This window comes from Equus asinus, chromosome 25 (genome assembly GCF_041296235.1).
Source record: "Equus asinus isolate D_3611 breed Donkey chromosome 25, EquAss-T2T_v2, whole genome shotgun sequence".
Taxonomy (NCBI): Eukaryota; Metazoa; Chordata; class Mammalia; order Perissodactyla; family Equidae; genus Equus; species Equus asinus.
Window position 1 is genome coordinate 55,070,140 of NC_091814.1, and position 27,668 is coordinate 55,097,807.

The 27,668-nt window shown below is 41.0% G+C and overlaps 1 protein-coding gene across 12 annotated transcripts in view; it reads right to left on the reverse strand.

The window, feature by feature from the left end:
- The window catches only part of SRGAP2 (SLIT-ROBO Rho GTPase activating protein 2), a 236,382-nt gene that overhangs the window by 88,536 nt on the left and 120,178 nt on the right, over window positions 1-27,668 (reverse strand). For all 12 annotated transcript variants that reach the window (XM_014829094.3, XM_044758283.2, XM_044758282.2 and 9 more), the window contains one exon: window positions 25,567-25,729. In XM_014829094.3, coding sequence (XP_014684580.1) covers window positions 25,567-25,729 — 163 coding nt within the window. The remainder of the gene's footprint in view (window positions 1-25,566; window positions 25,730-27,668) is intronic.

Sequence of the window (27,668 nt, forward strand, 5' to 3'; positions counted from 1 at the left end):
AAAGCAAGGAAATAATTATCACAAAATTAGGAGAGTGAGGGGACAGAGAGAGCTATGATGGGGAGGAGTATGGCAGGGACTCTGGAGGCGCCGATAAGGTCCTACGTGTTGACCTGTGTGGTTAGTTACTTTGGTGTTTGCTTTATAATTACTTATTATTCACATATATTTGACATACTTTTCTATATCTATATTTCAAATTTTAAGAACGGAAAAAAGAAGAGTTGCAGGATTGACTGGTGATATCCATCACAAATGCAGGAATGGGGTTGTTGCTCGTGCACAGGGCTCATGGGTCTTCCGTGAACAACCGAGCTGGGCATGAGCTCCTCCTCTACTGCCTTCTAGATTCTCCAGTGATTATCTATGCCATTTATGGGACACTGACCATATCGACATCGCCTTGATTAGAGTTACTTATGCAAATGCTTTCTCCGCTTTCAACTACAGCCTAAGCTTCTGAAGGATCTGGACTATATCTTGCAATTAGTAATTAATAAAAATAGTAATTGTAACTTACATTGACCTAGTGCCTACTGTGTGCTCACCATTTATAGGCATGACTTTTTTTAATCTTTGCAGTATCTCTCTGAGGTAGTTATTATTAGCTCCACTTTTAGATGCTAAAGCTTAGAGAGTTTAAGTCATTTGTTCATGGGAACAGCAATTCAACGGAAGCGTTAGAATCTGAACTCACAAACTCCTGTTCGGTGCTATTCTGTCATATTTGAATTCTCCTCATCTTTTACAGTGCCTTGCATATAGTAAGCACCCAGTAGTCATTTATTGGGTGAAAATGAAAAGATTAAAGGCTATAAACTTTCACAGCAAGAAAGAGGGATAGTACAAAAGAATGTCACGTATCAGGTTTGTTTTTGTTTTAAAGATTGGCACCCGAGCTAACAACTGTTGCCAATCTCCTTTTCTTCTTCTTCTTCTCCCCAGAGCCCTCCAGGACATAGTTGTAGATTCTAGTTGTGATTGCCTCTGTTTGTGCTCTGTAGGACGCTGCCTCAGCATGGCCTGATGAGCAGTGCTGTGTCCGTGCCCACGATCCGAACCAGTGAAACCCGAAGCGGAGCACGGAAACTCAACCACTCAGCCACGTGGCCCGCCCCCCATGTATCAGTTTTTAAATCCTCAGGTATATACTGCTGAAAAGATTGTGATTCCATCTGTTAAAGAGAGAATCATGTATACAGAGCTATAAATTAAGCCACTAGGATATCCCAGCTAGAGGGAGGGAACCCAAAACTTAATCAGCTTTTAAATCCATTTGCTGTATTTGGATGGCTGGCAGTTCAAAGGGCAAATGGCAAACGCAAGTCTCATGACCACCCCGGCCATAGTGCAGACGGAACTGAGCCAAGGGGTTACCGACTCCCGCTTTCCTGCTGACGCAGCGGCCCTGAGGAAACCTTCAGCAGTCCATCTGCTTTTCGCTCTGGTCTTGGGACTTCAGGATGAATGAGATGAGGATGGTGGTAAACGACAAGGGCGAGCACTGTCTTGGGGACACTGGCCTACAGAGTTCAGGCGGCAGTCTTCTTGGGGAGCCCCAAGGAAGGGAGTGGAAAGAAGCTTAAGACAATGGGTGCTTTCAGGAGTTCCCTTAGTACCCAGAGAAGAAGCAAGGAGCAGAGAGAAGGTTCAAACACCAGGGGAAAGGAAACCACTTTTTGATCCACTCCAAAGACAAAGACCATGATCAAAGAATCACTTGCCACAGTCCTGGCAAGAAGAAAGCAACAACGGGCCCTCCTGCATCCCTCCTTTCTGCGTCAGGCTGAGCTCCCAACTTGGAGATGAGGAGTGTGGCTGCAGGATGGCCTCTCTCCCTGATCATCCCCACCCCCCAACTCCTGGGGACAATTGAGCTGTGTCTCTGGTATGTGTGGAGCTGCTGGTCATGGCCATATTTAACGAGAACATTCATTCTCCACAGGCACTACAGGGCCCCTCAAAACGCCCTTTGTGTCACTGTGCCTTTCTCTCCACCCGCCTTGACACTAATTTAATCAAGATGTCCTTCTAGCTGGTAGATGGAGTGGACTCGTCAGTTCCGCATTCTTTGTGGCATTAGGGTTTCGAAGCAAAATATGTAGGGTTGAAACTAGCAAGTTGAAGAGATGGGGTCAGGGTCTCCAAGCCAGAGCATGCCAACCTTTCGTGTAAACCCTAAGCATCAACAGTGCACTAGGTTTGTGATATATTCTTACAATTTTTAATTAACCCTAAATATTCTGAAGAGGTTGAGAAATATTTTCTTAGGCAAGTACACAGACATTCAAAGGCAAAAAAAAAAAGCAAAGAAAAAAGGCAGGATTTATTCATGAGCACTGTTTCTAGAATGCAGAACTAGAAAAGAGAGCTCATTGTCACAATTATGCCTGCTCTTTCTCTCCTAGTCTCTGCTCCACTCACCCATAATTTTGCAAAGTCTGAAAACTTCAATTGTTTTACCTAAAAATCAGATTTGCCTTCCTTAGCTGCTTCTCTAGACCACAACCAATATCCAGAAGAGAATCTCAAAATTGTGGTAGGGAGTTAAATCAGTAAGAAAAATAAACAAAGAAACCATCTGGAGCCCTGGGTCCCCACCCAGGCCACCCAATTCCTAGTCTGATGGTCTTCTCCTACGCTGTGGTGTCTCTGAGAGAGGGCCTCCCTGCTCATCACTTTTCTGAGTTGATCTGTGGATGCCCAGCTGAGCCCCTGAGGCCTGAGTCTTTTGGGCCAGAAGGAGTCAAATCTATTCAAGGAGGGCGTGAGACAGGTCCAGGGAACTCAGACAAGCCATCTCAGCAACTAAGGTGGATATGTGTTGAAATCCCTCTCTTCAGCCGCAGACCCATTTTGTCACGACCTCCCGCCTGGGACATATAACCCATTGCCTCCATTATCTACTTGCCAGTTCAATCAGCTCACATCACCATGGTCAGAAATACAGTCAAAGGGCTATTGTTTCATAACCCATGGGGGGATTTTCAGAAACCCAGCAAGGAGGACTCCCGACTGTAAGAGGGGGTATCCTTCATGGCTTTTGAAGCAAAAAGAACTTTGAGCTCAATTCCGTCTCCTCCTGCCTCACTTGAGTAGGCAACCGGCCTGGGGTCAGGAGCAACTAAAGGCTTAGGCTAATCCCAAAGTGCTCATGTTACTCTACAAACCCAATTAACCTCCAGTCATGAAAAACCTGAAGAGCTTTTCACCTCCTTTGCAAAGCTGTACTAAAAAAGTTCACTACCTCCAGTAAACAAACATCTCCCCAACGCTGCTTCCTAAAGTATGAGCCCAGCCTTTGACCTCCTCCCACTCTCTTTTTGCTGACTTGCATATTTTCTCCCTTTTTCTGGCAAAGCCAATAAGAAATGCTTCCCTGATACTGTCAAATCGTAAGACTATGGCCGATAGCTCCAGGTTTTGTGTTAGGGCAGAGTACTCATTCTGACCCAAGAAAGAAGGATACCAGTTAAGCAAGCAAGTGGCAGAAAACTGGGGAAAGGAGGCAGCCTCTGGGACATGGAGAAACAAAGCTCATTTTCCCATAGCCTATAACAAAATGCTGAGCACTCTGCATTGAAGATTAGACACGGCTCTGGGAGGCACAAAAGGAACTGGGTCTGAAGTTGTCCAGGGAAAAGCACTTTGTAAAGCTTCATTTAATGAGAGTGACAATATATTTAATAAAGTCAACTACTCTAGTTCTTAGGAGAGTAACCCAGAAGTATATAGATACTTGATCATATAGAGAAAATGTGATCTTTTTCCTGTCTCAGACTTTTTCCAGCATTTAAATCTCTAGCACAAAAGGTAAGCCCTACTCACTGATTCCACATATAGCTGGAATGTCTCTCCCATCTTCTCCATCCCTTCTCCCACTGCCTTAATTCAGGGCTCCATCATCTCTCTAACGAACTATCACAATAGTTTTGCAACTGTTCTCGCTTTTCCAATCTCTCTCACATCCAAACATTTCAGAGTAACGTTTCTAACAGGCAAATCTGTCCATGGTACTCTCTGGGTAAAACCCATTCCCAGAATTGTTTTAGTTAGGAAGCATCTATAGATGCTAAAAAGCAGTGGGCAAAGGAGCAGGAGAAAGAGGATATTTACATTGTCTCAAAGATTCTCCTCACAAGATACCTGCAGTGCAAAGGGAAAGGCAGTAGCTTACAGTAAAGAAACCTGCAGACACCGACATTACCCAAGTAATCGAAATGATCACCACCAAGAATGGGACAAATCAACAGGAAGTGCCTCCTGACAGAACACAGTGAGAAGAACACAGTATCACATCTATGGTATTCTTGCCAAAACTGCTTAACCTGAATCTAACCATGAGGAAGTATGAGACAAACCAAAATTGAGGGACATTCTACAAAATAGCTAGCCAGCATTCTTCACAAGTGTCAGTCATGAAAGACAAAGGAAGACAGACGAATTCTCAGTGAGTAGAGGAGACTAAGGAGACAGCACAACTTAGCTCAGGGCCAATATTCCTCACCAAAAAAGCATACTTAAAAAAAAAAAGACATGAAAAAAACCAACACAATGTATGATCCTGAACAGTACCCTGAACCAGAAATTGGACATTAGTGGGGCAATTGGTAAAATATGATTTAGATCAGTAGATTATGATTATGTATCAGTGTTAATTTCCTGATTTTGATCATTGTACTGTGCTTATATGAAATTTTAACATTAGTGGAATTTGGGGGAAGGGTATAAAGGAATTTTTGTACTGTTTTTGCAACTTTTCTCTGTCTAAAGTTATTTCAAAATGAAAAGTTATAAAACAACAATAACATTACAGAGGCTTCCCCTTTGCTGGCTTCAGAGTGTGGCATGCAAGGTCGGCCTGCCTCCTCAGCTTCATCACTTGCCCTCTCCTACAAGCCTGTGCTCAGCAATCCTCACCCACAGCACCTATAGTTCCAGATCACTACTCACTTGTCTAAAGCCCTTGTTTTCTGCATAAGCTGTTTCATCTCCGAGGAATCCCTATGCACCACCCCTCCACTCCCATTCCATCCTAAGATTGAAAGGACTTCACAAGGCACACCTCACCTCGTGCTTTCCTCCACGGAAGAACCCATTATTACACTGTATTATCACTGCTTATTTGTATGTCTGTTTCTCCCACTAGTCTGTGCTCAGGTCAGGGGCCATACCATGCCACCTTCCTTGTACCTGGCAATGTGTCACACAGAGTCAGAACTCAATAACTATGTGTGGAGTGAACACACTGTCTATACTAAGAACTACCGTAATACCCCACATCTGTAGAGAGTTTAATGGTTTACCAAGTACTTTCATAAAAATTCCTGCACATAATTACAGAATTTAAGGGAGAAATCTTAGAAAGATTAGTCCAAACTCTCATTTTACATATTAAAAAACCAAGTTCTAGGCAGGTTAAGAAGTTAGGTCGTACTGTGAGTCAGTGTGAAAGCTGGGACAAGACCCTCACTCCCAGATCAGGGGCTTTTTTTGGTTCATAAACTACAAGAGGGGCCTCTCTCCTCTAAACCAACAAAGACCACAGCACGCATGCAGGCAGACTGTCTGGGCCTGGCGTGGTGCTTGGGGAAAGCGGTGATTAATGCTTGCTAATGAACTGAATCACCAGGGAGCAGCACCGCAACTCTTTCTTTCATTCAGGTTGAACCCGAACAAGGTGTGACTCTCGGCCCCGACCTAACCGACACCTGACTGCATCTTGCTCAGGAATGAGCAGTTGGAATACACTAGTCTTCAATGAGGAGGCCTGATTTTCTACCTAAGAGACCTCTGATCCAGAGAGAGCAGGAGCCTGGCTTTCCTCCAGGGCTGGCGGGAGGATGAGGCAGAGACTCTGCATAGCCCCAAGCTATGTGGTATCAGGCCGGAGGCAACAAGCTCAGATCACATCCTTACATCTAACCTGGGGAGGAAGCTCATCCCGGGTGTCAGAAATCATCTGCTCTGATTACAACACCCTCTCTAATCTCCCTGGCCCAGGAGAGGATACGATGCACTGATGACTTTAATAATGCCAGAAGGTACAATTAATTTCCATTCCTGCTCTTCATATACTGTTATGTGAAGGGGACCGGAAGGACAAAATCAAACTCCACTGGGGCTTCAGCCTGCGCTCGGAAAGAGACAGACTGCTCAAGAACTCAGCATGGAAAACCTCGCCCTGTGTTTCATCGGAGGGATGGATGCTAACCTACAAACGCTTGAAAACCTGTGTGGCCTTGGGGGCAGGGGGAGTCTTTTGTAGTTAGGGTAACAGTGACTACAAAATTAAATTAAATTAAATTGAAAAACCCAGGCAGGATGTGATATAAATCTAATGGACATAGCAATTAAGCAAGATTTAATCAAAATGATACTGAAATACATTGTTGTTTCAAAGAGAAATATCTATTTTATTGGTCAAGTGTTCCGCATTTAATGTATCCCTAATGCAAAGTTTTCCATGACTCTATCAAGAATTTTTTTAAAATTCTAAAAACTTGTTAAAGTCAACTAGAAAAGGGCATCTTGACTTGTGTAACATTTCTCTTCTAAAGCAGTTTCATATCCTTTCTCATAGTTATCCTCACGTCATTTCCAAGAGGCAAAGTGGGCAAAAAGATGCTTCTCACTCAGTTTACAGACGGGCACAAAGAGGTCTGGGAAGGTCAATCCTTGTGTAAGGCTCACAAGAAGGCACTGCTAGAGTTGGAAGGGATTTTTTAACTCCCTGTCTCAGGCTTGTGCGGATGTAGTCCTTCTCACTGTTAGCTGAAAGGATAAGAGAAGCGTTTAAAAACTGAGTGGAGGTTACGTTGAGAACACCAGTTTCCCAAGATTCCCCAACCCAAATCTCACGGCATTTGCTCAGATCCACCCTTCCTGACCCCTTCAGAGTACCTCCGATTGAGTTGTCTTCTTCCCACCGAGGGTCTAGGAGCCAGGTTATTCTCATTTTCCTTTTGCCCATTTTAATTTGCTCTTCTCTCCTCTTTGCTGGCTCGTCAAAGTCCTCTCTCTAGGCCTCAACTGCTCTTTTCTCTGAATACTCACTTTCATGGCTTCAACTATCAGTTTTTTATGTGGTTAATTTTCAGATCTCCCTTCCAGCCCTACCCCCTGCTAAACCTTGACTTTGCTATGTCTAAAACTGAACTCAGGAAGTGTGCTGCCATGTTCTGGAGAGAGCACCGGATAAAAGTTAGAAGACCTGGTACGTTAGGTCCCACCTCTGCTACTACCTACCTGGGTGACCTAGGGCAAGTCACTGCTTGCTGGCTCTTAGACTCTTCACTAATTACAGGGCTGGACTAAAATCAGTGCCTCTTTCACATACTTCTCCAGTAAATGGCAATTCCAACTTGCAATCGCTCAGGCCAAATGCTTGGAGTCATCTTTGACTCCTCTCTTCCTCACATGCCACATTCAATTCAGAAGCAAATCCTGTTGACTCCATCTTCAAGATACATTCTAGAATCTGACCACCTCTCATGATCTCCGCATCTACTACCCTATTCCAATCCACCAACTCCTGCCTGAAATAGTCATACAAGCCTCCTTAACTGGTCTGCCTTTCCTGCTCCCATTGTGCTCCTCTTTCAGTCCTCTCTTAGCACAGAAGCCAGAATAATCCTATTTAAACAGGAGTTCAGATTGTATCATTCCTCTGTCCCAAATCCTTGTATGGCTCTCCAGTGGTCTCCAAGGCCCTTCCTGATGCAGCCTGCCCCCATTCCTCAGCCACATTTCCTACCACTCTTCTTGACCACTTTGTGCAAGGCCTTCTTGCTGTTTCTCTAACCAGACAAGCACACTCCCATCTCATGGCCTTAGAAGTGCTGTTTCCTCTGCGTGTAATACCTTTCTCAGAGAGCTAAACAGCAAAATCCCTCATTTCCTTCGAGAATTGGTTCAAATGCCAATTTATCAATGAATCCTTCTCCGACCATCCTATATGAAACAGCAATATCCCCAAGCACTTTCATCCTCTTTACCCTGCTTTATTTTATCATCACCTGATATATTATACGTCTTCTGGTTTATCTGTATATTGTCTGTTTCTCCAACCAGAATATCCTCCATGCAGCCAAGGACTTTTTCTGTTTTGTAATCTGCTGTATTATGGTGCCTACCGTGGTGCCTGGAACATGAGAGGCACACTGTAAACTTTGTTGAATTACTAAATGAATTTTGATTCCTCTCTAGCATTTACTTCCTTTCACCTTATGTTAGGTCACTTGGTACTATTTTAATTTCCTTCCTTGCCTCTTAGTAAATCTCATTCTTTCAGTTCCCATTGCCATTATCCAAGAACTGGTTTCTATTATCCCCGAGTTGTTGTAGTAGGCTCCCAAATAATTTCTTTCACCCTAAACCATACTGAATACTGCCACCAAAGCCACTATAAATCACAGTTTTCAATATTTCACTGCCCTACCTAAAATGGTCAATGGGTCTCTTTGACCAGTAGCTCGAACTCGAGCTAGCATTCAAAGCTCGCCACACTCGGGCTCCAAGCTCATCCCACATATTTCTCCCACTGCTGGCCAAGAGGAAGCCTTTGCTGCTGTCAGACTGATCTAATGGGGACAAAGAGGCAGGAGAGGAAGTTGGCACCAGATAATATGGAAATATTCAAAAGATATTTCCATAAGATAAGAAATGGATGGATAATTAAGAATCCTGGCAGCATATAATTAAAAGAACATCAACCCAATTCTTTCCCCTCTATGAAGCTTGCCTGACTCACCTCTCACAGATCTGTTCCTTTTCCAAAGTCCTATAGACAACTAATTATCTGTACCACTCATTAAGTTGATGTCTTAAGTTGTAACCTGCTTCTGGAGTCTATGGCTTATCTATCCAACTGAGATGTAAGAAATCTAAGGTCTTAAATCATGTTTTAAGCTTGCCCTGCAGCCCTTTTATAGTACCCAGTATTTGAATACTGGGCAACTACAGGCAATCAAATAATATTTTGATTGAAGTTGAACTGAAGGAAATGGTAGTGGTACTTACGCTCTTGGATTTAAATAAAGCAGTGCTCCTTTTCTTTTCTTTTTAAAGAGCCCCTGAAAGAAGAATCAGGTGGGCTATGCAGTTTTCCTGCCTAAGAACTCAAATGCCCAGAAAGGCCACTGACTCAGAGAGCTGCAAAAAGAGAAGGATTTTTTCTACTCTCCACCCTCAAAATGAACATCAAAAGGAAAAGAAGGTCATGGGAAGAGGCAAGGCAGGAAAGGATGTGATGCTTATGTGGGCAGAAGGCTTAGATTATCTTGGCTTTGGAGAAGAGCTGATTAAAGCTGGAGACTGGATCTCCCAGTTTGCCGTCTGTACTTCCCTTCTACCCTATGTGATAACACACTGCTAACAAAGACCAGCTAGAGAGACAAAGACCCCCCTAGCGGGGAGGAGGCCCAAGGTGCACACTCTTCTCCATGAACACACCAAGCTCTGCACATCACTTGCTTTTCTTACCTTCACTGAGGAAGAAATGACAAATATAATTGTATATCTTTTTTTTTTTTTAAGATTTTATTTTTCCCTTTTTCTCCCCAAAACCCCCTGGTACATAGTTGTATATTCTTCGTTGTGGGTCCTTCTAGTTGTGGCATGTGGGACGCTGCCTCAGCGTGGTTTGACGAGCAGTGCCATGTCCGCACCCAGGATTCGAACCGACGAAACACTGGGCCACCTGCAGCAGAGCGCGCGAACTTAACCACTCGGCCACGGGGCCAGCCCCATAATTGTATATCTTTAAAGTGTACAACGTGATGATTTGATATACATATACACTGTGGAATAATTACCACAATCAAGATAATTAACACATCCATTACCTCACATAGTTAACTCTATTTTTTGTGTGGTGAGAGTGCTTAAGACCTACTCTCAGCAACTTTCAAGTACATAATACCGTATTATTAACTGTATGCTGTACATTAGATCCTCAGAACTTTTTCTTACAACAGAAAATGTGTACTCTTTGATCCACATTGCCCCATTTCCCCCTCCCCCAGCCTCAAGCAATCACCGTTCTATTCTGTTTCTATGAAATTAGTGGGGTTTTTTTTCACATTCCACATATAAGTGATGTCATACTGTATTGTTCTTTCTGTGTCTGGCTTATTTCTCTTTGCATAATGCCCTTCAGGTTCATCCATCTCGTCACAAATGGCAAGATTTCCTTCTTTTTTATGGCTGAATAGTATTCCATTGCATATACATATATCACATTTTCTTTATCCACTCATTCACTGAAGGACATCTGCTTGTTTCTATATGTTGGCTATTGTGAATAATGCTGCAATGATCACAAGAGTGCAGATATCTTTTTGGATACTGATTTCAACTCCTTGGATATATAGCCAGGAGTGGAACTGCTGGATCACATGGTAGTTCAATTTTTAATTTTTTGAGGAACTGGCATACTGTCTTTCATAGTGGCTATATCAATTTATATCCTCACCAACAGTGTTTAAGGGTTCCCTTTTCTCCACACCCTCACCAACATTTTTACCTTTTGTCTTTTTAATAATTGCAGATCACTTTTTTCTTAAGTTTTACTAATTTCTAGAACATACTGGGAAGGAAGAGTGAGGGAACGAGTAATTTTCTTCAGTGCAAAGATGAGGAAACTGAAACTGAGCATGGTGAAAGAACTCCACTGAACCCATCAGAGCCCAGGCTCAGGCATAGCTCTGAGGTTTAGATTCCCACCTGAACTCAGAGACAATAAAGGAGATAGAAGAGGAAGAAAAAAGGGAAAGAAGAAGGGAGGGAAACCCTCTCTCCTTGCCTTATATCAAATGGAAGTAGGGTATTTCCAAATGAAAGCACAGACCACTCAGACACCCCAAAACAAGTGACTTCTAAGACGATGCCAATGAAATTCTGGATCACTTCTGGACGTACTAGAACATGGTCCAGTACATAGTCAAGACAACAGAGTCAAAGAACCCTAAGAAATGTATGAATAAGCTGTGGGATAACCAGAAGATAGAATGCTGTATAGTCAATAAAAACAATGTTTTTAGATCAGGAACAAGACAAGGATGCTTACTCTCCCCACTTTTATTCAACATGGTGTTGGAAGTCCTAGCCACAGCAACTAGGCAAGAAAAAGAAATAAAAGGCATACGAATTGGAAAGGAAGAAGTAAAACTGTCATTATTTGTAAATGACATACTGTATAGACAAAACCCTAAAGACTCCACCAAAAAATTATTAGAACTAATAAACGAATTCAGTAAAGTTACAGGATTCAAAATTAATATACAAAAATCTGCTGCATTTTTATACACTAATAATGAACTATCAGCAAGAGAAATCAAGAAAACAATCCCACTTACAATTGCATCAAAAAGAATAAAATACCTGGGAATAAATTTAACCAAGGAGGTGAAAGACTTATACACTGAAAACTATAAGACAATGGTGAAAGAAACTGAAGACAACACAAATAAATGGAAAGATATCCCATGCTCATGGATTGGAAGAATTAATATTGTTAAAATGCCCATAATACCCAAAGCAATCTACAGATTCAATGCAATCCCTATCAAAATCCCAATGGCATTTTTCATAGAACTAGAGCAAATAATTCTAAAATTTATATGGAAACACAAATGAGCCAGAGGAGCCAAAACAATCTTGAGAAAGAAGAACAAAGCTGGAGGCATCACACTCCTTGATTTCAAACTATATTACAAAGCGATATAAATCAAAACAGTATGGTATTGGCATAAAAACACACACATGGATCAACAGAACAGAAAACAGAGTCCAGAAACAAACCCACGCATATATGGTCAATTAATTTGTGACATCGGAGGCAAGAATATACAATGGGGAAGGGACAGTCTCTTCAATAAATAGTGTTGGGAAAACTGGACAGCCACATGCAAAAGAATGACACTGGACCACTATCTTACATCATACACAAAAATTAACTCAAAACGGATTAAAGACTTGAATGTAAGATCTGAAACCATAAAACAACTAGAAGAAAACGTAGGTGGTAGGCTCCTTGACGTCGGTCTTGGTGATGTCTTTTTGAAACTGCCTCCAAAGGCAAGGAAAACAAAAGCAAAAACAAACAAGTGGGACTACATCAAACTAAAAAGCTTCTGCAGAGTGAAGGAAACCATCAACAAAATGAAAGGCAACCTACTGAATGGGAGAAATATTTGTAAATCATACATCCAACAAGGGGTTAATATCTACAATATATAGAGAACTCATATAACTTAATAACAAAAAAAATAATCTGATTAAAAATGGGCAGAGGCCCTGAAGAGACATTTTTCTAAAGAAGACATACAGATGGCCAACAGGCACATGAAAAGATGCTTAACATCACTAACCATCAGGGAAATGCGAATCAAAACCACAATGAGATACCACCTCACACCTGACAGAATGGCTTTTATCAAAAAGACAAGAAATAACAAGTGCCAGTAAGAATGTGGATGAAGAGGAACCTTTGCACACTCTTGGTGGAAATGTAAATTGGTACAGCCACTAATGGAAAATAGTATGGAAGTTCCTCAAAAAATTAAAAATTGAGCTACCATTTCATCCAGCAATTCCACTGCTGGATATCCAACTGAAGAACACAAAAACACTAATTTGAAAAGATACATGCACCCCTATGTTCATTACAGTATTATTCACAATAGCCAAGACTTGGAAATAACCTAAGTGTCCATCAACAGATGAATGGATAAAGAAGATATATATATATATATTTATATATATACACACCACATCTTCTTTATCCATTGTAATACTACTCTGCCATAAAAAAGAATGAAATCCTGCCATTTGTGACAACATGGATGGACCTAGACGGTATTATGCAAAGTGAACTAAGCAGACAAAGACAAATACTACATGCTTTCACCTATGTGTGAAATCTAATAAACAAGAGAAACAAAACAAAACAAAACCCAGACTCATAGATACAGAGAACAGACTGGTGGTTGCCAAAGGGGAGGGGAGTTGGTGGGGAGGTGAAATGGGTGAAGCAGATTAAGAAGTACAAACTTCCAGTTATAAAATAAATAAGTCATGGGGATGTAATCTACAGCCTGGAGAACATAGTCAATAATATTGTATTAACTTTGAAAGGTGACAGACGGTAACTAGACTTATTATGGTGACCATTCCACAATGTATACAAATGTCGAATCATTATATTGTACACCTGAAACTAACACAATACTGTAAGTGAATTATACCACAATAAACAAAAAAATAAAAACAACATCTTTAAAGAAGATGTAATGATATGGAAAAACGCTGACAAAAAATGTTAAATGAAAAAATTACACATAATTTAATATACAATACAATCCTAATTGTCTAAAGAAAAGTGTGCAAAGAAAAGAAGATTGGAAGGAAATACACCAAAACGTTAACACTAATTCTAAGTAATCATTATTTTCTTTTTATTATTTTTGATTTCCCCACAATATCTTGAAAAAACATGTATTACTTCTACAATTGAAAAGAATCTAAGCTACAGCGTTTTTTTATTTGCTTTAAAATCAAAGGAAACAGAAAATAAAAACAGGAAATGTCACTTCTCAGTCCTGTCCCTTGGCCTTAATAATAACCACTTAGTTCACCAAGAGGATGATTCCAGCAGCACTTGAGACCACAAGGAGAGATGCGCCTAGGTTCCTGTGGTCTCCTGAAGACAGGAATTAGCACAGACAACTACAACTAAACTATAACTGGAAGTTTCATGTTGAGTAAACATTAGGAAAAGCTGGATACAGACCCAAATGATTTGTGCAGCAGGGAGTAAAAGAAGGAAACAAACCAAACCAACCCAAGAGCTGAGCCTGAAAACAAACAAAGGTAGGATAAGGCAGAAAAACCAAAAGATGAGAAAGTCCAGTATCTCTCTTGAAGGAAAGAAGAAGAGCATGGAAAAACTGAAGATCCTATCTCAAAAGAAGGAGAATTTAATTTCTTTCTCATTTTAAATAAAATTCATGCTCAGACAAGCATGAATTCAAAGGGAGAAATGCAAAGGAAAACTCTTGACAACGATAAATAGGAGAATCAAAAGAAGCCAGTCCTGCAAGAAGGCAGGCTGAAATCAAAGATGCCTACTCTGTCTGGACAAGCTGGGCAAGAAGCTGAATCAGAATAGCACAATGGAAATACTGGCCTGGCAGAAGCATCTAAACGTACGACTGCAGAATGCACAAGCCGTTAATTCCTTGCAGAAGCACTGGCCCTTTGGCTTACCAATAGAATGACTGCAACCTTTCTAAAATGCGAGGCAGCAGAACATGGTGATGTGAAAGGATGACGCAGGGGCGGCAGGCTGCCTAGGCTCAAATCCCGATTTGGCCACCAACCAGCTGTATAACTTGAGTCAAGAGCTTAACCCCTCTGCCCATGTTCTTATCTATAAATGGAGATGTTAAAACCAGTACCCATCTTAAAAGGTCGTTGTGATGATTAAATAGGTTCATACATGTAAAGTACTTAACATAGTCCCTGGGCATGGTTAGCACTCATTTAGTATTAGCTAGAATTATTATTTTTATTATTGCTGTGAATCTTATAATAAAATATTGGTACCTAGTCAGCTTCCCACACCATTAGTGTAGTCTCTCCCAGGAGTAATAAGTTTTTACAAACTACCGTCTATTCACATGGTGCCTGATGAGTTGTATTAATTATCGTCTTCTTTTCTCAGAGAGGCATCGTGGTCAAGGATAAGAGGTACAGAGAGGATGAAAAGTAACTTGGCTAGAATTATCATTGATGTTAAAATCATCAGATGAATGACTGAATGGGCTGGCACCCAACATTTGTATGACAACACCATACAGAGGGTTCAGACTGTCATCACCCTAATCTGGGGAAATCAATATTGGTATCACTTTTGGTGGGCTATCTAGATATTATGCATTTCCTGACATGATGCAACATGAAGTAACCAACATCACCTATTATGCATTGTCAAAAATATATAATTTGAATAGATTTGGCCTTTAGAACCAACTTTCAATTTACAGGAAATACAGAGGATACAGGAAAAAGTTAAACAACAACACAAGGAAGCAACCAGACAAATCTAGAAGGTGGGACAATCTGCAGGACAGCTGGTCTGGTCTATTCAACAAATCAGTGTTATGGAAAAGGAACAGTACTAGAGCAGAGGAGACTCAGGGAGAGAAAACCAGTGTGCGTTAGATACTGGCCTGGGCAAACGAGTTGTCAAGAACAATTAGGGAAATGTTTACATAGCCTGGGTATCCGATGAGATGAAAATTTACTAAGATGGAAAAGTGAAGAGCTTGACTAAAATAACAGATTACACAATAGTATGTACAATACGATTTGGTTTTTTTATTATGTTTTTGCTTCCTCTATTTTCTAATTCTCTACAAAGCACATGAACTATAAAATTTAAAAAGTTTATTCAAAAGAATTGAGAGCAGGGAGGAAGAGAGGAGAAAAAGTAACAGGACAAGGATAGGCAGAGAAAAGGGAGGGGGAGAGGAAGAGAGAGAAAGAAAAGGGATGAGGGGAGAAAGAGAGAGAAGCAGGTTTTGAATGCACTATCCTTAGAGCTCAGTTTGTGACCAGGTTCACCACCTATAAATCCTGAAACGTGAAACGTGAAACACAGGTGGTAGGGTGATATAATAGAAAGAACATGGGAATTCAAATTCCAACGTCACCAACTTCTTGGTCTTACAGAAGAGTATTTTACCAACGTGAGCTTTAATTTTCTCGACTATACAATGGGAAGGAAAAGAACCTTCCAATATAATGTTCATAGCAGCATTATTCATAATAGCCTCAAACATGAAGCTATACAAATGCCATCGACAGTAGAATGGAGAAAACTGAAATTCTCATGCCCCAGGAACCTGTTCAGCCCCAGGGAAACCGGGACCACTGGTCATCCTAGCTGCTGCCCACTGTAGGGGAGGCTGAACTTGGAGCTCAAAGCCTGCCAAGTTAGAGGGGTTTGATAAACAGCCTGGGCCTTCCCTGGAAACCCCAGAAAGATCAAGCCTTAAGTGTATAGAGTACTTTCCAGGACTAAGGGTAAAACCAAAGTAGACCCACTTTAACAAAGCATAAAACCAGTTCCCCACAAGTTCAAGGTCATCAACCAGGAGTTTAACCGCCCACTAGAGTAAAGCTTCACACTCTTCAGGGGAGGATAAGCACATCTAGAATGTCTACAATGCACCATCTATAATGTACAATGTGTCATAAAAAATTAGCAGATGTGAAAAAATAAAGAAATGTGTTCCACAGTCAAGAGAACAATCAATAAATAGAAACAGAACCACAGATGATGCAGACATTGAAAATAGCAGCTAAGACTCTTTAAATAATTGCCAAATATGTTTTAAAAATAACGAGTGAAGAGAGGAGAAATTTCAGGAGTTATATGGAAACTGAAAAAGAACCAAATGGAAATCATAAAACTAAAAAACACAACACCTGAAATTAAAAAATTTATTGAATGGTATTAATAGCAGATTGGACACAACAAAAGAAAGGACTGGGGAACTTTAGAAATCATCTAAACTGAAGCACACACACAAAAAACCTGCCTCAATGACCTGCGGGGCTGTACCAAGCAGCCTGACAAACGTGCAGTTGGAGTCAAGGCAAGAAGAGAAAATGGGACAGAAAAATATGTGCCAGAAATTTTCCCAAATTGAAGAAAAAACACTACCCACAGATCCAGGATATTTGGATATTGTACTTATCCAAGTCAAATAAATACAATGAAAATCACACGGACTCATCAGTCCAACTGCTAAAAACCAAAGACAAAGAAAAAGCACTAAAAGCAGTCCCTAAAACCCCCAAAACATTAAATACAAGCAAACAACAATTAGAGTTACAGCTGGTTGCTCATTAGAAACAACAGGGGCCAGGAAACAAAAGAATGACACATTTAAATTGTTGAAAGAATAGCACATGATTCCATTTATATAACATTAAAAAAAAACTGGCAACTGCTTATATTGTGCCAGATGTCAGGATACTGGCTACCTTTCGGGGGGTACTGAATGGAAGGGGGCAAAAGGGTGGCTTGTGGGCTACTGGCAATATCCTTTCCTTTATTGGATGCTAATTACATAGTTTTAAAAAGTTAAGGGAAAAAAAACGCAAAAAACATGAAAAAATTAGAGAAAACATACATTTAGGGCCTACTAAAGTGTATAATATTTATAATAGGCATTTTATGAAAGCTTGTTATTAGTATTATTGTTGTCATCATCATCCCACAGGAAGTTTTGGGAGCCCTAAGTGGACTGAAAAGCCCTAAGCTCCTGGGGGGGTAAATCTCCCTCCTCAATTTGATTTTAAGCTCTTTTTTGCATCTAGCATAATACTGTCTGTATAGTGATCACTAACATACCTACTGACAGCATAGCTTTCTAGTTTCTAGTTTACACAAGGTTGCATTTGGACACTTTTGTTTTCTGTCCACTATACCTCTCTTTCCCATACTCCATATTTTTAATTTTTCTTTTTCAGATTCTTGTAATCATCCCTTGATTCATAAAGATTGAAGTACCACTATACCTTTGAATGTTCTAAACACAGCACCTTGGGCTCTTTTAGAAAAGGCAGATAGATACTCAAGAACTAAAAGACCAAAAATACAAAGATATAAACTAACTGAAGCAAAAGAATGCAGATATCTTTGATGCACACATTCCCTCTGAGCTGAATCTTCCTAAGCCCCAAAAAAGTCTGGACCACCCAGAGAGAAGCTCCAAGGGAGAGGATACAGATGCTGCTGACCTGGTGTCACAAAAACCAAAGCTAAAACACCACAAACAGCGCTAGCTGCAAAGCTCCCCTCAGTGCCGGCTTTGGCAGCAAAGCTGATGCCCCTTATCAGCAGAGATACCTTTGAAGTGCCTGGCAGCCTTCCATCCCCTCCTCAGACAAGCTCGACTTCACATCCTATTCTTTTCTCTAAAGAGGATCTCTTCATCAGATATGAAAGAATAAAGCTCAATTAATCAGAACAGATTTTTACTACCAACAAGATAAATTGGGCAACTGGAACAGCTGTCTGTAAAGCACCGCACAACGGTTAGTGCGCAGTGTTAGTGACCATGTTATAATGTGGAGGAAATTCAATCAATAACAGATACTGAGCTCGGTGAGGATGGGGAGGGTGGATGCAGGAAGAGAGGGAGGGGAATCAGACATCTCCTCCTTCTGCCAAAGATGTCTCCAAGTTAAACCCTTTCTCAAGAAGGAAGAACACAATCTTGGGAGATCCATTCCTTCTCCATTCATTCAATCTACAGTACCTACCAGGGACATTCAACTCTACCAGCATTGTGGGTCACTTCTTCTCCTTTTCTTATTTACGACAGCACCACCACAGAACATACCTCCTTATAGTACCATCACCTCTCTCCCCACACATGCCCAACAGCTGGACTCAAAGCCTCCGTAGGAAACCCTATCCCAATCCAAAGGGGATAAACAGGTAGGTAGGTAACGTGTACTGCGTTTAGTTTCAAATCTCTGCTCTCCTCTTTTACTGCCAGACCCATTTCCTGTGTGCCAAAGGAACTCTGACTGGTCATGGCAATTCTCTTGTGACCGATCTGCTAATGGGAAAAGGACATGTTTAACTGAGGGCCCTGGAGAAGGGTTTTAATTGAACCTCTTACATTTCTTCCTCAGAACACTTCCTGCAACTCCCACTTCTTGCAGTGTGACTTATTTATCTGAAGCCAGATTTACCCGTTGTCACCCTCCAAGAATAAAGTAGGGAAATAGCAATGGGTTGCCTAGACGCTTCAACTTTGTCTGCTACGGGGCAAACATGGCTCTCACACAGACAGGCAGGATCCTACAGCTCCAGATGTCCTCTGTGCTCTTGGGTTTCCCCAAGATGGAAACCAGAGTATCCACGGTAGTAGTTCTGAATACTGGCCCTGTGCAAAAATCACCTAGGTCCCGTTCCAGAGACTGATTCAATTGCCCTGGGGTGGGGTCTTGGCATGGCATTTTAAAATCATCTTTTAAATCAACTTTATTTCACATAATTTATATACAATAAACCAACACATTTTAAGTGTACCATACAATAAGTTTTAACAAACGCACACACTCATGTAACCACTACCATAATCAAGGCTATGTAACATTTCCATAACCCCGCAAGGTCCCTTGTGTCTGTTTGCAGTCAACCCCTCACCCGACCCTGGCCCCAAGACAATCACTGATTGGCTTGCTATCACTATAGATTAGAGTTATCTTTTCTAAAATTTCATATAAGTGGAATTACAGAATGTACTCATTGTGTCTGGCTTCTTTTAATCAGTATGTTTTTGGAGTTTATCTACCTTATCTATCTATCAGCATTTCATTTCTTTTTATTGCTGAGTAGTATTCATATATGAATACACTACAATATGTTTTTCCATTCATTTGTTGATGGACATTTGGGTTGTTTCCAGTTTTGGCTATTATGAATAAAATACTGGATTGCTATGGCAGCTATAACAAATTACTGCAAACTTGGTGGCTTCAAACAACATGCATTTATTCTCTTATAGTTCTAGAGGTCAGAAATCCAAAACCAATTTCACTGAGCTGAAAGCAAGGTGGCAGCAAGGCTGCATTCCCTCAGGAGGCCTCAGGGAGAATTCACTTCCTTGCCTTTTCCAGCATCCAGAGCTGCAGTCCTTGGCTCATGCCTCTTCCTCCATCTTCAAAGCCAGTGGCCTAGCATCTTCTCTTTATGACTCTGCTTCCCTCAGCTTCTATCACATGGCCTTCTTCTCTTTTGTCTGTAATCTCCCTTCACCTCCTTCTTATAAGGACACTACTGACTGCATAAAGGGCCCACCTGGATAACCAAGCATAATATCCCTATCACAAGATCCTCAAATTCATCATGTGTGCAAAGTCTCATATGGATAAGGTAACATTCACAGGTTCCAGGAATCAGGACATGGACATCTTTGGGGAGGACCATTATTCAGCCTACAACAAAAGCTATTATGAATATTCAGGTACAAGTTTTTGTGTAGATATACGTCTTTATTTCTCTTGGGTAAAGACCTAGATGTACAATTGCTGGGTCATACAGTCAGTACATATTGAACTTCATAAGAAACGGCCAAACTGTTTTCTAAAATGGTTGTACCATTTTACATTCTTACCAGCAACATATAAGAAGTCCATCCATCCTCATTAACACTTGGTATTGTCAGTATTTTTAATTTTAACCATTCTAGTGAATATGTAGCATAACTCCTTATAGTTTTAATTTGCATTTCCCTGATGATTAATGATACTGAGCATCTTTTCATGTGTTTATTGACCATTTATATACCTTCTTTAGTGAAGCGTCTATTAAAGCCTTTTGCCATTTACAAAATTTGGGGTAGTTTGTCTCAGTATTAAGTTATATGTATTGCAAATATATTCTCCCAGTCTGTGGCTTGTCTTTCATTTTCTTATCAATATCTTTCCAAGAGTAAAAGTCCAAGAATTGATGAAGTCCAATTTATCTGTTTTTCTCTTTTATAGTTCATGCCTTTTATAGCCTAAGAAATGTTTAAGATTTTTTTTTAACTCCCCAAGTGACTCTCACACACGGGCAAAGCTGAGCACTGCTGGTCTGTTGGGAATCTGACCTAGCTTTCCCAACTTAACCTGACTTTCCACCACAGAACCATAGGGCAATAAAGGTAAAACAGGAGTCTGGTTAACTGGAATAATGCAAAAAGCAGCATGCAATTGAGAGTCTTCGGGCTGTCTGAATTGACTGGCTTCCAAGGCTAAGTGTGAGCAGCTGTGAAGGGCTAGAAATAGTGAGTTGAAAAGCAATGTCAGAAGTACTTTGTGTGTTCCAGCTAAGTGAAAGGAGGGAGAGAGAAGAGGATCGTCCTCTCCCCTGTGGGAAAAAGCACACCCAAGTTTATTTCAGTTTAAACTGAAAAAGTGAGAAAAATTATTTCTATCCTTAGTGGGATTCTTTAGAACATGCCTTTTACAGAGATGACATGGAGCTGGGAGTAAGACTTGGCAGCGTTTGGCCACCGTTTTCGAAGCCACCACATTAAACAAATGAAGTTGGCAGCAATAATATTTGCCCAAACCTTGGTTCCAACAGAGGTTAGACAGACTGAGCTTTCATTACACGAAAGGAGATGTCAGGAGCACCAAATGGGCTCAATTTCCCCTGGAGCCCTAGACAAAGTGGGTCTGTTTCGAAGCTGTGGAGAGGAGGCTACTTTCTCTAGACGTTATATTTAGCTAAAGGAATCTCCAGCATGGCTTCATGCAAAATGTAAAATATGTCCCACACACATAACCACAAACCAGAGGGCCAGCAGGGAGCATCCCTTACGGGGGTTCAGCAGCATAGAGGGGCCAATTGTGCAGCTACCTTGACACCCACAGATTAGCTGAATTAGCTGTGGGCCAGATTTTTGGCCAGTTCTCACATTTAATGAGTCTTTGTTTCTCTCTTACTAGAGATTCTGCCCCTGAGGAGAAAAATATACTGCCCTATTTCACTCCCAACCTCCAGCTGCTTGCCCAGACGCCAGGTAGGAGAAACAACCCAATGCTGATGGTCAACACCTCCATACCCCTTAAAGGTTTGTGTGCAAGGGAAAAGGTTAGGTTAATTCTGTAACTAAGTGAAACATCTGGATTCTACAGAAAAGAGTGAGAAAACCCAGAATACCCTCTACTCTGCACACCAGACCTAGAGAGTCCTAATGGAACATGGAAATGGAAACCTGGGTTCTAGCACCAGATGACCAGATTTAAATACTAGCCTCACCTCTTTTTTGCCTCATCTCTCTAAGCCTGAGTTTCCTCCTTCACAAAACAGGGATAATAACAGTGAGTACCCTGTAGAATTATTGTAACGATTAAACAAGACAATGCATATAAAGTGCTTAACACTGTACCTGGCACATAAATGTTCAAAAATGTTAGTTTTGATTATCACAACCTTTGCCAGTGAATCATCAAGTTTTATAGATTAAAAAAAAAGAATTAAAAAGGAAGAAAACTCGTGACTTTTGCCAGTGACAAATAAATTCAAATTCACACAAAACTCAGGTAGATTTTCATAGGTGTTCATAGCTGAACCAGAAATAAAGGTATCTTTTCTGAAGCCTATCTCCAGAGAAATGTCGATTTTCCTTTTGCTGCTGGAACCGAGTTTACAGGTAAAGTAAAAGGTATATCTAATTTATACATTTGGATTCCAGTTTGGCATCTCTTGGTTGCTGGCCATGACAGATAACAGCATCTGAAGCAATGCTTCATTTCTCAAGAAATTCGGTCTTCAATTGCATAAGCTAGGCCCCTCTCCAAACCCATACCCACTCTTGTTTGTCCTTATCTCGGGGACTGCAATTTATCTATCACCATTTAACAAAGGTCACCCAACAACCAGAAGGAAGCCCCCAGTGTAGGATATCCTTGTCATCAAAGAATTACAGTATATGAGATTTCGAAGGCAGCATGGAAATCATCCAGCCCAAATACTTTTTTTAAACTTCAGGGAACTGAGGCACAGAAGAGAGAAGTAATTGTTCAAGGCTTCAGAGCTACTAGCAGAGCTGAGCCCAGGAGAAAGGGTCACTCGGAAAAGGGCTTCTGCTCGGACGGCACACGGCAAGCTCCGGGAAGCTTCACACAACCAACAGCACGGCCAGGTACATTCCTCACATATCTTACCTGACCACTGTAACTTAACCAGTGGGATTCTAATTCTTCATGAACAACACATTCTAAACAAAAGAGATTGAAAAACTAAGGTACGGAGAGAGAATGCGTCTTTGCCCAATACTAGAAAGCAAGGAGGTTCTCATCTAGCCAAAACAGAACTAACCTACTGTTTAGATCAGCCAAGCCAGCTTCCACCTCAGCGTTCTCTGCCTACATTGGACCCCAAGGGAGAGAGAGAGAAAGAGATTATTCACCCTGTGGGACAGTAAGCATTGGCTATGTAACAATCCTATTCACATCTCTAATCAATAATAATTTAATTGATTATAAAGTTACAAAGTTAAAGAGAAAAAGTTATAAAGGTCAAGGGAAAGTCCTATGATCTGCAACTATATACAAGAATACGAATAAATCTCACAAACATAACGTTGAATGAGAGAAACCAGACACAAAAGAATACGCACTGTATGATTCTATTTATATAAAGTAGGAAACCAACCAAAACTAATCTCTGTTGTTCAAAGTCAGGACAGTTGTTATCCTTGGGGGCGGACTCCTCCCAAGCCCCTGATGACTAGACGGGAGCATGAGAGGGGCTTCTGGAGTAGTGAAATACTCTGTCTTGATCTGGGAGCTGTCCACCAGGAGCGCTCAGCTTGTAGAAATGCATTTAGCTGTAAGCCTATCAAGTGTGCACTTTTCTTCAATGAAATATAACCTATAAACAGTCCTGAGAGTAACTAGGAAGTCTTCCTTACACCCCCAGCATAGAAATGCACAGCTTAAGGACATCCGCCCTGAGATCCTAACCAGGAGTATCACCCATGGGTGGATCTTCCTTCTGGAGGGGCAAATGCTCCATGTCTTGCACACATGGCTTGCACTCAGGCCTTGGCTGAAATGTGAATGGTTCTTGAGGAATTAGGAATACTTGTGCTTTGACAACTGGCTGTCTTCGGCATGAAGATTGCTGAGATTTGGAGGGGCTATAAGACTCTCAGTTTGGTTTTTCTTGAACCTTCTAAAGCTGGCAGAAAAGGGGGCTGGGAGACTGAGTGAAGTCTAGATAGCTGAACATCTCTCACAGAAGTTTTCTCTCAGAGGAACAGAGAAACGGAGGAGGAAATCATCAGTCAACCTTTTCCTTCTTGAGATAGTCTAATGGGCTGTCAAGGTCACAGAGAGGAGCTGAAGTGGTATCTGATTACTGTCAAAGTTCCACCTAAGTAGGTTTTTAAATAATTTCTTAAATAAAAATTGTATATATTTAAGGTGTACAACATGACAATTTGATATACATACATATACAAAGTGAAATGATTACCACGGTCAAGCTAATTAACATATTATCTCCTCACATAGTTACCTTTTTTGTGTGTGTGAAAAGAGCAGCCGAAATCTACTCTCGGAGCGTATTTCCAGTGTTCAATACAGTATTATTAACTACAGTCATTCATTTTAGTCACATACACACATTACCAAGTGTTGCAGAATACTTCAAATTAATGACAAGCGAGCCAGAGCAGATGCTGGAAACCAAGGAGATGGTGAAAAGTACCCTCACCCTAAATGAAGGATGGCCCCAATCAGAGCACAGCCGGGCCGCTAAAAATAGCCAGTGAGCTCTGGGAGGAGTTATCCTTCTCTCCCTTCTTTTCACTGTCGGATGACTGGACCCTTAATATCCTGTCTTTAAGACACAGGGAAAGCCCCTTCACAGATGCACTTATGTAGATGGAATATTCTAAATCACTTCTTTTTTCATGCTGATATAAACAGAAGAAACTGGGCTCTAACTCCAGACCTAGTGAGGTCTGTCTGGAAAACTTCCTCCTGTTAAGAATTGGAAAACTGACCAAGAGCTATGGCTCTTATCGACCACAGTCTTGTTTATTGAAGTCTTTTCTCTCCCAACCTCAAATTTTAACACTGGATTTTGTCAACTGGAAACCAATGAATTCCCAAATATGAAACCAACGAAATACCTTATATTTCTTCTGTATATCTATAACTTGTGGGAAGATTATTTGCCTTCTAAGAAGTTTTCTGGGGATGTCTGAGCTTGAGTATTAGACATGGTATATCATGTAACACGGTTGAGGCTTTTGCCACCATTTGTAACCAAAAGTCATGAAGAAATGACTCCATTGAGAGCTCAGGCTGAGAGAGCTTAGAAAAGAGGTTCCTGAGTTTCCAAGAGGCTAGTTCCACTGCTGATGGGTAAGGTGAATTTGGCATAAATTTCTTAAGATTATCACAATTAATTTTGAGTTTTTTCCTTGGTCAAATTTTTCAACTTACACCCAAGGAACTGTGACCAACAACTGAGTTTCAGAAAGCATTCAGGCATCCAAAGTTAAAGATATGTAGATACGTCATGATAAGAACAACCAAATTCATGAGTTCACCTTGGCCCAGATGAGAACTTGGAAAGAGAACTAAACCAAAAACATAAACATACATGAATTTGCTAAATGAACTGGAGGAGGAAAACATGAAACAACATCAAAGGTCCCCAAATCTAAGCAGATCCACAAATCACTGAGGGAAATAGACCGAACACAGCCATTATTAATGTATGCAGATCGTGAATTACGCTGCCGGTCTCAGGCTTGTACCTTGTAAAGCGCTACTTTCTCAGGCTACTATTAATTCAGCTGAGAAAGGAAGAAAAGCACGCCAATTCTATATTTTTTCTCCACAAGTACATAGTAGGGAATGACCAATGGAAAGCCTTTCAGGTGTGCCAATAAGATACTCTTTCTCTTATTCACAAGATTGTGTCATTGCTCCATCCAAGTATCTCTGTGACAAGAAACAGCTACTTACCTTTTTAAAGAGTCTTCCTGAGTCCTCGCTGACTTGGACAAATCGAGGAATGATATTATTCAGGTAGATGTCACTCAGGGTGGTGTGGTCCCTGCTCTCCCGCTTCACCTGGTTTAAGAGGAGATTCCAGCAGTTGACTGGAGAGAGAACATTCTGATCCTTCCTGCAGAGAAACAGCAAGAAAAAAAAAAATCAATGTTGGTAAGCAGCCAGGGCCAACATCTACGACTAAGGCCATGTCACAAAATCACAGCAATCAAAGCCAAATCGGAAACAGCAGTATCTTTCCTGAAGCTTGAACCTCTAGTTTTCTCTTTTTCTAAAAACTCAGTGGAGAAAATAAGAATGAGAAGGAGAGAGAGGGAGCTGGGAGAGGGAAACAGAAAAAGGAAGAGGAGAAGCAGGATTACCTGTAGAGCATGGGCAGTGTTCTAGGAACCTGGTGCAGGCTTTATAGACATTATCTCGTCTAAGCTCCATCGTTTGTTGTAAGAAATGACCTACCGTTATCCCCATTTTACTGGTTAGAAAACTGAAACTTAGAGAGATTGTCATTTGCCTACAACTAGTAAGGACGAGTCACAGAGATAGTAAGAGAGAGTCAGGGACTAGAACCACAGTTCTGTGTTGTCTGAACAGAACAGGTCTAGGCTGCCTGACTCCAAAGTCCATCACCTTAGCCACTAAGTCATTGGGTTTGTGTCTAGGGTTAGGGACAAAAGTTAGAGATGTTGTCTAGAGATAAGATCACGTGAGCACTGCAGACTGCATCCTCACACACTTCTCTACCATAGGAGTCAACAAAGCCTGCTTTGGAGGCATCTGCCAGGGAAAAGATGCTAAAATCTTTTTAGTCCCACAGAATGCATCTACGGGGGTTTTGATTTCATTGATTGAGCCATTATCTCTTGTCCCATACAACCAAGAGCACAAACCACATCTGAACATACATATTCCTAAAACTTCTACAGCCTGAGTGGAACAGTAAAGTGCCAAACCAAGACGCTCATTTCTAATGAAAACATTGTGATCCAGAAAAATTATTATTTATTTTTTTGGCGAGAAAGATTGGCCTCGAGCTAACATTTGTTGCCAACCTTCCTCATTTTGCTTGAGGAAGTTTGTCACTGAGCTAACATCTGTGCCAGTCTTCCTCTATTTTATGTGGGATGCCAGCCCCAGAATTATTATTATTATACTCAGTTCACAGCACTAATTTAAGCAACAGAAAGTTCTGCATCTGCAAGTGGGATTTCTTTAAGGAGAGAAACAGAAAGTAGTGGTTGTTTGTGATACTAATAATCAGGGTTTACTGTGCACTCGGCACATGGCTGGGCCCTACACTCATGTTGCTTACCTTGAACCCCACAATAACCTGATGAAGCGGGAGTTATCAACCACATTCAGCAGATGAGGAAAGTTGAACTAAGAAAGGTTAAATATTTTGTTCAAGGTCACATAGCTAAAAAGTAGCAAAGCTGGAATTCAGAACCAAGCCTCGTAATTGCAAAGAGAATGCTCTTAATCACTCAAAGACACACAACCTATTCACCCCTCTTTTGCCTCTTCCCTCCCTACGGTCAGACTCTTAATGCAAAGAAAGTGAGTCGAAAGTGGCTTGGTTCTCAAGGCAGCACCGCCTTCACTCAGGGCTTGAGGCTGCCAGGCACCTGTGATGTGTAGAGCATGGAATTCAAGCTGGAAGGGCTTTTCCAAGTCTATAGTAAGGCGACTACTAATAGTCAGGCCACACCTCCTCTGGCTTCAGAACACACCAGACTGTGAGATCTAATACCTGTCTAACCAGCACCAAGAAGTTGCTTCAAACCAATGAATATTAGAGTCCAAACCGAAACTGTTCTATACCTGCCCCCTGCCCCAGGCATCGCACTTCTGTGGTCAATATCCCTAATACTTTTGTGTCAACTACTGTGGTTAACACTATGTCACTGATGTTTCCAGGGAAATTTAAAGATTTCTATGGAAATAAAAAATATATACTAGCTGAGAGAGAGAGATGCATGTAATTAATCCATTCCTTTCAAACTGTTCAGCATCTGAAAAAAAAAGTGAACAAGAAACAATCCTAAACTCAAAATGGT